Source organism: Puntigrus tetrazona, chromosome 17 (genome assembly GCF_018831695.1).
Source record: "Puntigrus tetrazona isolate hp1 chromosome 17, ASM1883169v1, whole genome shotgun sequence".
In the NCBI taxonomy this organism is placed as follows: Eukaryota; Metazoa; Chordata; class Actinopteri; order Cypriniformes; family Cyprinidae; genus Puntigrus; species Puntigrus tetrazona.
The window spans coordinates 6,999,048-7,014,498 of NC_056715.1; the positions used below are offsets into that span (position 1 = coordinate 6,999,048).

The window sequence follows — 15,451 nt, forward strand, 5'->3', positions numbered from 1 at the left end:
TCACCAGGGACAAATCCCCCCCCCAAAAAAGCATTTAACTCTCTGACCTCTCACTGCCCAGTGCACAAACACTGAAAAAATTATAGCTATGCACCATTAGAAAGCCCAGTCTTGTTCGAGCTGTGAAAAATAAAAAAATTACAATTACAAAATACATACATATATTTTCTTTTTTTTATTTATTTACATGAAGAGGAACAAAATGAAAGAAACTGTTTTGATAATCTTAAGCAAAACAGATTTTTTATCAGATTTTTAAACTATTTGGACGATTCACTATGACAAAACCCAGGCTGCTGCATTCATGAGAAAATCCATGAAAACAGCTGTTAATAAAATAAATACATATACACAATTGTTTTGATAATCTTTCACGAAATGTGCATTTGATAAAAATAAATTAAAATAAAAGAATAAATTATATTTTGTATTTTTTACTATTAGTTTTCACACATTAATGACACAGTTACAAAAAAAATAACACTTTCGTTTTGGTGTAAAATAATTTTTATAAATCTCATGATATCCAGCCAAAAATAAAAATTATATAGAATTAAATTATATAGAAATTATATTTGGTTTATGCAGTAAAATTATTGCATTAAACGTGGAATTTTGAACACACGTTTTTGCTCTACTGAATGTTTTGGCTTTAACTACAGCTCACTACGTTAAAACAGTATTATATATGAGACTATACTGTAACATGTTTTGAAGGAAATAGCAAAACATATATTTGTTAATCTTTCACAAAACATAAATAAATATTAACCACATTTAACAAAATGTTGTTCCCTAATATCTAAATGAGATACACTGTCTCTTGATTCTCTCATCTGCTCAAAGACAATTGAGAATGTGAGTTGATGGTCAGCGAGTTGATTCAAATGTCCTGAAGGATCCAGTATCTTCACTTCTCCATGCTCTGTAGCAGGACACACTGTCCTGGGGCACAAAAGTGAAGCCAGCTAACCTTCACCTGACCTCTGCCAGTGGCAATCAGCTGGTTTCCCAGCCTCTACCTCTCTCTGTTTGTGCAATAAAAGATGCAGACATTATACCAGCTGTGAAAGAGGAGACCACAACGACACAGCCTCATAATTCAGTGATGATTTTATTTCCGACTCTCCCTGAAGTGTAACACATTTTTTTTATACATTCAATGAATGTACAAAAATGAGCAATTATAGCTGCTCATGAAATGGACACCTACTTCTCCCCCTAAAGATAAGGTCTTTTATTAAATCACAACAACACCCCTGGGACTGATCTGAGATCCGGACAGTGACACTCAGACGGCCTGACTCCCAAAACACAACAGATGGTTCCCTGTTCCCACAGCAACCCTCAGCGTAACCTGGGATGCAGAAATCTACGTTAGGTGACATAGCTTTAAAACTATGAGATCCGTAGAGCAAAATAAACCAAGAAAATTCACAGGAATTTTTCAAACAAAATTCAATCCTGTTGTCTGAGGAAAAAGGCGAACCATTTTGAATAAATGACACCGTATTTATCTAGCATGGTATTATCAGGAACGCATCCACAATAGACATCAAAAGAGACATGCATTCCTGAATATTAAAGTTATAGCTTGATTAATGGGGATTTCCATAGCCAGTTCCTGAAATATTACAACTGGTGCTCAGTTTTGCATATTACCACGATGCATGTCAAAAAAGGTATTACCATGGAATGTTTTATAGCAGAAGTGCTGGGATACTCTGGTGGGAAAGCTAGACAATATAACCAAGCCAGAACCCTAAATAAAGCAAACTCTATCTTTAGCAAACAAGATTTCCTAGTTGCAGTACTATTAGATGCATGTGATGTACTGGTTCGTGTGTTGAAAGCACATGTCTGTCTCTGTCCCACAATGCCAAGACAATTACCTCCTTCATACAAGAGTGCAGCACAGATTAACCTCCATCTTTATGATGCCTCTCTGTCATTCAGACATATAAAAAAACCCTGTCCACTGTTTTATCTCATAATTTCATCTGACTTTCTCTTCTTATATTCTTATTTCAAGAAGCTATGTTAAAAAATTTTCCCTGTACTATTATATATATATATATATATATATATATATATATATATATATATATATATATATATATATATTGCAATCCATATACATCCATAAAGCAATCTTTATTTCTGAAAGAAAACACAGAAAGAAAATAGATTAATAAAAATAAATAGATTAAATAATGTGTTAGTAGCTACAATGACAATGATAAAATAAAATAAAATACAACAAATAGAAACAATAAAAAAATTCCAGAATGTCTTTAAAATATAATAAATTTAAATAAAATATTTATATCTAAAACATTGATATTGTTGAATGTTTTTTTCTTTTTCTTTTTAGTATCTTTAAGTGTTTTTATATGTTTTATTGGCATGAGAAATTATAGTTGATTAGCAGTAGCTGAAACTCACTCACATACACATCATAAAACAGCAAAGGTCAACAGACGTGATCATAGCTCAGTGTGTTGATCACAGGTAAGACACATGTTATAAGAGGCAGGAGGCAGCAAGCCATCACTTCCACAGGGATCTTTCACGTCTTAAACCACATCACATTACACACTCCAGTTTAAAATATCACAGCAGCAACATAAGAACAAATAGGAACCGCAGAGGTAGCGCTGAAGAAGATCCGTCTGGGTGTGGTGGATATAGGCTGTGTGTATGTGTGTCTTCATGATATGAAATGATAGACAGTTAGCGCGGCTAACATCCGCATGCTTCATTCCATCACTCTGTACAGAACAAACATCAATAAATCAGTATGTGATGTATAATACACGAGTGTCTATGAGCACACACACACACACACGTTTCAGAGGACAGTAAAATCTCTCAGAACATGCTGCAGTGTGATGCTCTCATTTTTAACCTGAACGCAGAACAAGAGACACACACACACACACACACACACACACACACACACACTCACGGCTGATTGTTTATGGAACGTATGTGTGTGATGATGTGAGAAGGATGCCGAGCAGTAAATGTAAAGTGTAACCTTGGCACTGCAGCACAGATTTAACACACACACACACACACACGCTGAACTCACTAGCAGTAACAGGCAAGATGTTGCTGTCCCACAAACCTGATCACTCTCCCTCTAATAACATGTATGTGCGCACATGTACCTTTTTCTTTTGATCCTTTGAGTGTTTCCTGATCTTCCTTTTCCTTTCCTTTTCATCCTCCAGTGCGTTAACATCCACATCTTTATTCTTCTTAATCTGAGACGCCGCATGAGCCATTATCAAGCATCAGCCACGTCCCCACAGCAACCATACACACACACGCACACACACACACACACTCACACACTCGCACTAATGTCCAGAATATGCAACAAGAATTCCAGTTCCTTAAAAGATTCCAAAGACATCCACCAGAAAGAGTGGAAGAGAGGGATTCCGTCCAGAAAAGAAAAAAAAAAAAAAAAAAAAAGACTACTCCGTTTGCTCTCCTCCAGCCTTTGTCATTGGCTGCTTAAGGAACCATATCCAGAGAAAAGAAGATACAGAGAAAGAGGGTGGGAGAGAGAAAGAGAGATGGATGGTGACACCATCATCACCAGGCACAAGTGAACGACTGAAGGAGAGAAAGAAAGAGAGAGAGGGGTGGAGGAGGGCAGCTGGGGTGGTTACTACGGAAACCACGTTCTCTCCTCAGCCGTCCCCAAACGGTCCTACCTGAACCGTGTGCGTGTCGCGACAACCAGCATCAGTGTGAGTGTGAATATATGCGCATATGTGTAGCCCCCCACTAACACCATGTGTGTGTGCGTGTGGATGGTGGTTGTAGGGGAGGGGTGTTGCACAATTTAGCTCATGCATGTGCGATCTCTCTTTCACACACACACACACACACACACATAATTTGATGTGAGGGAGGGTACCATTTCTACTCCAATCCCATTATGTTACCGGCTGACCCACTCTAAATAGAGGAGGTGGTATATTTATGCATATTTGAGGGTGTACAATATATATGATATGAACACAATATTTATTGAACCATTATATTTAGATCATGTTTTGGGGGATTTGTGTTTAAGGACAACAAATATATGTGGCCATAAAGCCTAATGTGTTTCCCATAGGGGAAGCATGAGAGATGAATTAATAGGAAAGAAAAATGATCGTGGTTCACACAAGCAACAGCTCTCGGATTCTCTCTGATGTCATTGACATTATGGAGTATGGAGTGACGGCAGCCATGTTGGTTTCTCCTGCGTATCAGCCACCTGAGTGCAGCAGGGTCCTTGGCAACTCTGAGACTGTCTCAGTCACTGCCTGTAAGAAAAAAACTGTACTTTCTCTCTGTGTGTGTGTGTGTGTGTGTGTGTGTGTGTGTGTGTGTGTGTGTGTGTGTGTGTGTGTGTCTGTCAAAAACAGAGAATGAAAAATACAAAAGCAAACCATTCCATTTCAGAGGATGACACTCTTTAACAAGAAAATGCTACACATGTTGCAATGTCTTCATTCAGAAATGTGAGTGTTTTTTTTCTATGGAACAACAAAGGAGATGTCAGGAAGAAAGGTCACATTGCTCTTTTGAATGAAATATAAGCAAGCTCAATGTACAATATTATATTTAAAAATGCATGGAAGAGAGGAGTGTGAACACTCTTCCTAACGTCTCCTTTTTGCGTTCCACAGATAACAAAAAAAATCTTTGTCTGTAATACTTCTCTAAATGTTCTTAAAGTCTCAGTTAGACTGAGAGAGTGGTCTGTTTTGGCTCACTTTCAGCCTGGCCCAGTTCCCTTTGCTCTGGATCCACTGTTACTGCCACAAATGCAGCTCAAAAGGGTCCATTTACCCATCAGACTGGGCAAACAGCCAAACACATATACTACCTCTTGTCTGGGAACACTGTATAAAAACAAAAGCAGCATGTTAAAAACACACACACAAACCCAGCAACCTTTTTTTACCCCTACTCTTCAAAATCCCACCCAACCATTCATCAAAACTATGAGAATTACCAAATGATTGGTTGTACAAATGCTAGCACTACTAGACCATAAGAGCTGATCACAGCAGATCAGAGTCCAAACAATTCCTGAAAAGCTGATTCATAATTCATTGGCACACTAGGGGAGAGCTTGTGCTCGTGTAGCCACGGTTTCCTTCCTCCCTCAGGACATCGTGCACATTCCCAGCTCACCCGTATCACCAAAGAGACCATTTCCACCACATCACACCTTGGGGAATTACCCACGATGCATCTGTGCTGATTTGTTGAACCCAGTGACCTGTCCATTCATGCACACACAGAAACACACCCTCCATCTCCACCAATAGTGACCAGTTCAGCCATCAATTCAAACTGACCACAGATAATAGTCAAAACAGGCAGAGCAGTCAGATCAGATAACCAAGCTGAACTCATCAGACCAGAAAAAACAACAGCTGTCAGGACAAAAAAAAAAACTAATCCACAAAATATTGAAATCAATTTTTGAATGTATGTGGTTAATGTAAATGTAAGTGTTAATTAATCAGAGTGCAAACATACTGTAACAAAATTCCCATGAAACCTTCTTTAGTATAATATTGTCAGATTATAAAGTGGAATGAGGTGCATGTTTTAAGCTCACTACTGATGGCCATTAAAACACAGATGTGTATTTTGATTACATATACAATACTATCTAAGTTAGGATCAGTAAGAGTTTTCAATGTATTTAAAAGAAGTCACTCATATTTAGCAAAGATGCAAATGACATTACATTACGTACATTAAAATCTGTAATATTATATATTATTAAAATTAAAGATTTTAAAAGTTTTCTACTTGAATATATTTTAAATTGTAAATTATTTTTGTGAGGACAAAAATAAATTTTCAGCAGACATTACTCCATTTCTCAGTGTCACATGATCAATCAGAAATCATTCTAATATGTTAAGTCAGTTGCTTTATATTTTCTTAATATTTTCTTAGAAACTGTGAAGCATTTTTTCAGGATTCTCCAGCTCAAAAATCGCTAAAAGCTCCAAAACTCTTTCATAATAATTTAAATGTGCATACTATTACTTTTGGTTAATAGAATGCATCCTTGATAAAATTATTAACAATTTTTCTCTGTGTACACAGCTGAGGATAGTCACTAGTAAAGAGCTATGATCAAACCATGGCTCGCAGAACCTGACATTTTTGTTGACCCTGGAACAACACTGTGATTAGCCAATCAGATTTGAAGAACCAGTTAATAGTTTTTGTTAGGTTTAGGATTATATTTAGTATTTGGTCTTGTACAGCAATGTCATTCATCTATCATTAAACCTAAATTTTAGGCATTACTCATGAGTAAGGTTAGGTTTAGTCATAGAGATATGGTCAAGATTTTTGGATTAAAAAAGCTGTTCCAAGGTCAACAAAATGCATTGACCTAGGAAAGCGTCAAACTCAGCAAAATCAGGATGTGCACCATGGCACGCAATTAAAAAATCCCACCAGGCAATGGTCAGAAACTTGCCAAAGCCAAATTAACTTGCCAGAATGTCCATTTTGAACCCTGGCTTAGGCCCATTGTTGAGGAGGGCATCCGGGAACGCTCTCCTGGACGTTGTGTCATCTGGTTGGCATTTGTGAAACATTTGTGTCCTTTATGGCACTGCCCATTTACTTGGCCAAGAGAAAAGATTTTGCTCCCTGCTGTGAATTTTAGTGGTGATCCTGCCATCAATCCACATTTAGACACAATGAAGCAGTGTCAGTTTAAGGATGATTTTTCCAATTTGACCAAGAGCTTCAAACTGATATCCAAACACTGAGAACAATAGCATATACATCTACAGCAATCTAAGCCAGTTCCCTGAGCTGCTTTGTGCACTGCAATATTCACATATGCTCCTTTTCCTAGTACTTAGTGGTGCTCTACTGCTCTCTAGTGTTTCGAAAGAGAAACTGACGCAGAAACTGAAGTAAAACCAAGTAGAAATTTACTGCGAATAATTTTATATATATATATCCTTTAGCATTAATAATATGTATGGCTTTCAGACAGAGGATAAAGCCCATATATAATGTTCAATGCATGAAACCATTAAATAAAACAGTAAATAAAACTAATGATCCAAAAAAAATGTAAAGCAATCACAGCATTTGTCTGGAGGGTGTAGCTCCAACGCATCAACCATCTCCAATACACCTGCCTGGAAGTTTCTAGTAATCCCAATCACCATGATTAGCTGGTTTATATGTGCTTAATTCGGGTTGGAGCTAAACTCTGCAGGACAGTCAGAGAACCCCTGTTGAATTCCTGACATTATATCCTTTTTGGTTTCATAAAATTTCATGTGAACTTGATAGCCACTTTAAATATCCATAAAGTCATGAAATCTGTGTCTCCTGTGAGATGTCTTATACTCTCTTTATGTTTCTTTTTCTTAAATGAATCCAGGTCACACTATATTGCTTCCTCTCCTCTCTGGAAAGGTGACAGGTGACATTAACTCTCTTGCTCTGTATGGTAACCTAGTTAGTCTACTTTACTTGAGTGTGCGCACACACACACACACACACACACACACACACACACACACACACACATTAATGTTCAATGCATTACCTTACTTCACCACAAGAGGACAGAGTAAGTTACTACATGATAGAACATAATACACTCTTCATGGCCTCACAATTAAAATCATCAAATTTCGAAATATAGCATTTATATGTGACTCCATGAAAGACGGTAAGAGCCTTCCTGACAAATATGGAGACATCCATAAAGGATCACAATAAAGATGCAGAAATCTATCACTCTTTTGTGTAAATGTCACCATGCCCATGGCATCCATCTTTTAGCTCAAGTTAGCTGTATAAATAAATCTGATCCCTGAAAAACACTTACGCAACATAAAAGGAACAAATCGATCACAAAGTGGACCCTGTAATTCTTGCAAGTGGCTGGCTTTCAGTGTCACAGCTGTAAATCAAAACACTTGTGTCACCATAGCGATGCCACTCAAATGCTTTCAAATGCTAATGGTGCTTTTTTTAACCTTAAGGTAAAAGTGACAGGATAGTCTATTTAAACACTACAAACCATATTTACACTACCATTTAAAAGGTTTAAAGGGTTTTTTTTATGTTTTTGAAATGTGTCTCTTATGTTCACAACAGTAATATTGTAAATTACATATAATTTGTTCTCTATTTAACAACTGTTTCGAATTTTCAACATCATTACTCCAGTCTTGTAGTAGCATGACCTTTCAGTGATCATTCTAATATGCTGATTTGGTGCTCAAGAAACATTTGTTATAATCACAAAGGTTGAAAACAGGTGTTCTGCTAAAAATATTTGGTCAAAAACATGATATAAATGATATAATTTATACAGGATTCTTTGATGAATAGAAAGTTTAAAGGAATGGCATCCTTTGCTCGAGGGTCCTACCAAACAATGTTTACCACATGAAAAACATATTTTCATATAAATTAGTATGACACATAGACAATGCTGGGCATGTAAAAGTGATTACATTTTCCACTGAAAAATCTCAAGAAATGGAAAGAGAAAAGTTTCCACAATTGTTATAGCAAAAAGAAAAATGTAGGAGGAAAAAGGAATTTTACGCTCTGGTGGAGCTGGTTATTTCTGTGCATAATAATGAACTCAGAGGGGTTGGTGTCTGGAAAGATCCAGTAAGGGAGGAAATGCAAAAACCTCAGGAAACAGTTCTGTTGCTGATGACAATCAAAATATTATGCAACCCAGCTCCAGTCTTAGTATGTTGAATCTAAATATATGCCGTATATAGTAAATATAAGAATTCATTTGTGAATGCTGTTCTGCAGTTTTTTTATGTGTGTGTGCGCATGTGACATATCTTTGTGTGTGACCATATGTGTGTGCCCATCAGTGGGTCTGTATGCCATCTGCTTGCTTGTGCTGGCACAGGAGTTTCTCTAAGCTGTCAATTTCACAGCCTTGATCCACACACTTACACGGGTGCTATTACACAGACTAAGCTTCATTAACAAACTTCAAAAACTTTAAGAGTAGTCTGATATCTTACCTCTGCTCTAGTTTATTGTATGCACACGTATGTATATGTTCAGTAGGTTTTGAGTAAGGTCACTTGTAACTTATTTCTGTCATTTGGGGACTGAATGAGTATTACGTTACACACACACACACACACACTAAGCATAGCACTGTCAATAACCTTCACCACTTCAAAGACGACCACGTGACAGTGATACACTTCAGGCAGTTAATGTTTACAGCCAATTTTCTGAATTCAGACACGTCACACACAGATATAATCAGGGAGGATGGATTACAAATATGCAAAAACCAGTTAGTCCTCCTTACTGTAGCAAACCACAAGTTGGATCTAGAACTAAAGCTTAAGCTGTTTGTACAATTTTTCATAAGCACAAATGTCTTTTATTAACAAAATTATTATTATTTTGTTTGTTTTAAAGACAAATTGCACAAAAGTGAAAAGTGCACAAAAATCATTGCAAAACTAATACGCAAATGAAATGTTTTTATTAGAAAAACTTAACTTAAAATAAATTGTTGTTAAATTTGCTCAGTCTAATTTATATACCAATATATAATTTTAAAAACTGTATATGCATGAAGTTGTAAAAGTTCATATTTCTTAAAATTCCTCCCCTCTCATAATTAAATATATCACATTTATCATATGAGTTCCAAAATATGAACACCACCTACAGGTTACGCAATTCAAATCTGTTGTACAATAAAGCTGCACAATCTTAAAAGCAGACTGATTTACAATGCAAATTTACAGTGTGATAATACACCTGAATGTTTCTTTGTTTCCCAGCTTCAAATGATTTCTTTTGTATTTGTTTGTCTAGCTAACAGTGGGTTTTATTTCTTGGAACACCACTTTAATGTTTCCTAATGGTACCAACTTGAAATGTACATTTTATTATGATGGCCACTCATCCTCAAAAACATTTCAGTGGGCACACCTGCGTGCACACAAACACACAAATATATCTCCAGGATGTAATTATGAGAATAGCCAAACAAGTTTGTGAGTCAGACTTACCATCCTGTCATCTTGTGTTCTGCTGTGTCACAGATCAATCTAGTTTGTTTAATTAAGCACACTGGCAGTGACTCACTGACAGCTGGAGTCTGAGTTAGCATACACGCTAATAGCAATCAGAGCGAGATCAGACACTGTTAGCGTGCTAATCGCTAATCAGTTTAAGAGATCAGAGGATTAATTTCACTTGCTTTAGTCAGCACAGAGACACAAAAGTACATGCAGATCTACCTGTAGAAAGAATATCACAGGAGGAATATAGGGATTTAGTACTGTTGAATAGTTATAGGGATAGTTCAGCTAAAAAATTACATTCTGTCATTAATTACTCTCCATCGTGTTGTTCCAAACCCGTAAGACCTTCGATCATCTTAGTAACACAAATAAGATGATATGACCCTTTACACTGACAGCAATACAACCCACACATTTAAGGCCCAGAAAGATAGTAAGGACATAAAAATAGTCCATGTGACATCAACCATAATGTTATGAAGCCAAGAGAATACTTTTTGTGTGCAAAGAAAACAAAAATAATGATTTTACTCAACTATTTCTTCTCATTGTGCTCCTAAGATGAACAAAGATCCTGCAGGTTTGGAATAATGAGTTTGAGATTTAATGACAGCTTTTTCATTTGAGTGAACCATTCCTTTAAGATAATTTTGTGAAAAAGTCACTTTTCCTACTAAGAGGGTCTATGGGAAACAAAAACTGTTTTATTAGGCAGAAAAAAATGACTGGACACTGGAGACAATCACCAAGTCTGGCACTTAACTGACCAATTTATGACATTTTACTAAAAATTACAGTGTCAAAAGTAAATAAATAAAAAATAAAATAAAATCTACATAATTAAAAAATACAAATATGAAAGATATGCATGGATTTGTTTTACAATAAATAAAAAATCATGCAAGTAGAAAATATTAAATAGGAATAAGAATTTCTGTTTCATGGCAACTTTTGTTTGCAAAAAATTTGTTTACTTTGTAATATATCAATATATCTACCAGAATTCAAAATGTAACAACTTACAGTAGTAGCATTATGGTGGCATGCTAAAAAAATAAATAATAATAATAATAATAATAATAATAATAATAATAATAATAGCAACTCTCTCTATATATGTCATATGGATCCTTACATATATACATGTACCATTTAAATAAATAAATGAGTGATATGAGTGGACGTAAACATGCATGCGTACAAACCAATTGACCAGTATTCTTGTTGCTAATTTGAAGATTTTATTTGCAAGTGAGTATGTTCATATATGAGAGAAAGAGACAGGGAAGAGAAAGAGCAAAGGAGAGGGGCGACCGCTGATATTCAGTCTGAAACCCCGCCCCGGGGTCGTCAAGGCAACGGACACAGGAGAGTAACCAATGGCGACACAAATAGAGCACCATGAAAAACACCCTCACTCTCAGAAAAGAGCACAACACATACACACCCTCCTCCCAAAAGCTAAGCACATTTCACACACTCATTAACAGCTTTACGGCAGAGATCACAATGCACTTACCGACCCTCTTTCTCACTCTATTTTGACCTTATGCAACAACATTATACTACCCAGACATCTCAAGATCATCTAGACGCAAACACACACCCAGGCTACGCACTTAAAAACAGGTCACGACTGTCCACGCTTCACACACTTGCCCTTTTATTCCCGTCTCGCACACATTTCTAATCCTGTAATATGGCTGCCAGTGTGCTGCCGTCTATCCATGTGTGACAGACTGCTTGTTTCAGCGCCTGTGTCTGCGCGTCTTCGTGATTGCGTGCACACAGACTTCAAAGCATCCCGTTCCTTCCACCTGCCAAGAAGATGAATCTGAAGCCTAGAGTGAGCTATGCAAGTTTGCACATCTGTGTGTGTGTGTGTGTGCGTGCATGAGTGTGTATTTCTGGAAAGGCTGTTCTTGGGGTCAGATAGCACTGTGAAAAGAAGGAATCGAGAGCCTTGCGGTGGCTTGATCTATGAATATTAATGGCTCGTTCACAGTGACAGTGATTGTCAGCGACAAAGATACCAAAAGTCATTCATTTTTAACGCGAGTCTGTGGTTTGAGGTGACAACATGAGCAACAGACTGTGAGCGACATGATAGCATGATGCAATATGGTGATTACCGATAAGCAATTTGCAGGCCTCGAGTGATTTAATTGCTTTCACCATAAACAGTCTATGAAAAATAAAAAAATCTAAATTATTGCCAAGTATGCACATTAACAGACTGACTTTTTGGCAGACATCGCCAAGCCGTCTCATCTATCTGCCTGGCTAGCTATCTGTCTAGCTATCCGTCTAGCTTTCTAGCTGTCTAGCTATAATGGATATAAACAAAACAGATCAATCTAAAATAATAATTGAACATAAACACTTGTTGCTTTGAAATGTTTTAACTGCAATAAAAATATGAACAAATATGAAATTATACACGGAAATATGGAATTTGAAATAAAAATACTGCATCTTTTCAGAGAAAATAAGTCTGCTTGAAGTCCCCTAAATATTTTTCACAATACAATCAATTCTAGATAAAAATCAAATCCTGTTTCACTCTGAAATACATGACATTATTAAAGTAAACTGATTTATGAACACAGCTATGTTGACATCCCCAGAAGGACAGATCACCCAGGTCTGAACTACAGCATTACCAGAAGGCAAAGGGCGGTTATTAACCAGATTAAGTGCTGGTACATGCAGACACATGCTCAGCCATCAGAGCAAATCTACTGCTACTTCCCATCAGTGTAATTCTTCATCAGTTCTCATTTCTGCTCCAAGCTCTCTGCTCCATCCATACACTCTCACACAGGCCTGATAATCCCTTATGAAAAGCTATGCTTCATTTGGTGATTCTGACATAAGCCTTTGATGATTAATTGCAGATTAATAACCAATCCTTCTCGCTGTGCATTCATTTAGCCTATAATCACTGATCTCAAGTAAGTCTCTATCAAAGCTCAAGGCCAAACCTCATCTGACTTCCGTTGGGCTCATGAAGTGAATGGTGGGAGGACATAATCTGATGTTTTTTGCCATATTCTTAACCAAAATTCAATATCTCATTTGTGTGTGTGTAAAAGAGATCGTACAACGAGTGTGCGACTGATGGATTAGACAGATAGTCATATAGGAAAGGATGTCGATATGTCTGCAGAAGATGGGAGGGAAAAAAAGAGAGACAAAAAGGTTGTGATCTGAATTTTCAATACTTCATCAGAGACACAGAAGCAGAGGACAATCAAGTGTAAAAATTATTTGTGTTTCTTTTTGCCCTAAATATGGGTGGGAATGCTTATTTTTCTAACAAATAATAAAGAGATCATTATTTATGCAGTTTGATATTGGCTGAAACAAAAAATATTAATAACAATTTTTCCTCTAAAAATTGTATTTACAAAGTTTTCTTTTTCTTGTTTAACAATAAATATACAATATTAAAACTCTTAAAAAATAAAAACAAAAATCATATTAAAAATCCATTTAGAAGTGAACAATTGAATTTAGGCATCACAACATTATAATATAATATAATAATAATTATATTATATTATATAATTAGAATAATATGAAAACAGGATATAACTTTTGAGATTTTCTAAAGATTGCATTTATCAGCAATCTTTATTGTTCATGTTTTTAAAGATTAACTGTAAGTGAGCGTTTGATGATATAAGATTAAATCTAAATGTAAAATATGTTAATGTGTAAAATCATATCCAATTCTGATCAAAGCAACTGAATCGGAAGACCTCCAAAATTTGCATATAACCAAAGGGGTCCCGATATTTTATGCATCCTTCAAATGCATAGTCTGGTGTAGAGACTAAGGCTTAGTGATAGTAACTGTAAGGTTGTTGGTTTAATCCATATTAGCCATCATCATTGTACCGGAGTAAGTCACTTAGTTGCCTGTATCTGTAATAAGATATTGGCACCATCGCACTATCCCTTTAGATGCAGAATTCACGATAGATTCTGCCTGATTGTGTAGGAATAAAGAAAGTGTTTACTTGTACACGTTAAACATTTCAAATTTACAAAAACACCAATAAACTTCTACATAAGTTGCAGATTTCCGGTGCACACACCCAAAACTTCTAACACAAGACAGTGTGCTTGAGTTTACATTAATGTATTTCTAACTCCACTTCTGTCTGCACAGCCATACAGTAACACTAAACACCACTTTAAGAAAGCAAAAGGAAATATGTGCATATGTGTGAGAACACACATAATCCCATCCACAAGCTGTGTTTATATAACTGTCTTCAGTCATGTGGGAGCTCCTCATTTAGTCCAACATAATACACCATTAGCACTGCCATTTCTTTCTCTTGAACTTCCGCTCTCTTTGTGAGGGTGATCGCTGGTCTCAGGTGCATTTCTGAACTGTGCTTCTGAGCACTGGAACACGGCCAACGGATGGAGGGAGAGAAACAGAGAGCGGGAGGAACAGGCAAATGTAGGCAGATCTCTCTAGTGATGTTTCTGAAATAGAGTCCTCTAAACACACGCTCAGCAGAAGCCCTTCAATCACGTCTACATCTTCAAACAACATCATTTTGCCTGTTATCTGCTCTGGCTTATTATTCTCATTAGATCTGTCACAGGACATTTCGCCTCCATCACATTTTAAATTCATTATGTTCTGGTTCTACATTTTGTTCTTTTCATATCTAATTACAAAGACTGTACGTAAGTGTGTGTGTGTGTTTGTGTGTGTGTATGTATGTGTATATGTGTCACAACTTTTACTTCTAAAGGCTCAGTCTTGGCTGACAGCATACTACTTAGATGCACATAATGTAGCTGTTATGAGTATCTGTAGTCTCCAATGGTGTTTCATTTACACGTTCACACCATCACGATAGATATAAATGAAGTATATCACACTACACACCCACTAACACACTCACAAAAACAAACATTTTGCCTCATTCTCAAATATGAATAACCGTGTAATAAACATTCCAGCTGAACACACTACATGTTTCTAAAGCCACCAAGAGTATCTGACGCTTGCATGCGTAGCTTTAGTTTGCTCTAACTTTAGAACCAATTATAAGCCAAATTAATCATGAATCACGATTCCTGATTAAAATGTTTACAGGTTACATGCACAAATACATGCACATGCACAATTAGGGTATGAGACATTGTTGATTTGAAATGAGATATGAGTTAGTCATCACACTGGTGGAGCAAATGCACATCAAAACAACTCATTATGAAGGAACAAACAACTATTCCTGTAATTATTAGTGCTACTTTCAGTAAACAGGGTGTGTAATGGAAAAACAGGTAAAATTATTCTTCGTCTCTTATGCTCAAGT

General features: G+C 36.4%; 1 protein-coding gene across 4 annotated transcripts in view; it reads right to left on the minus strand.

Annotated features, from left to right (window-relative positions):
• Nucleotides 1–3,740, minus strand: part of ank3a (ankyrin 3a) — a 73,553-nt gene extending 69,813 nt beyond the window's left edge. For 3 of the 4 annotated variants that reach the window (XR_006252971.1, XM_043262304.1, XM_043262303.1), the window contains exon 1: nucleotides 3,174–3,740. Coding sequence is in view for 3 of the 4 variants with exons in the window: in XM_043262304.1 (XP_043118239.1) it covers nucleotides 3,174–3,290 (117 nt within the window). In the remaining variant the exon portion in view is untranslated. The remainder of the gene's footprint in view (nucleotides 1–3,173) is intronic. The other variant, XM_043262302.1, reaches the window with a different exon arrangement.
• Between the last annotated feature and the right edge of the window lie 11,711 nt (nucleotides 3,741–15,451).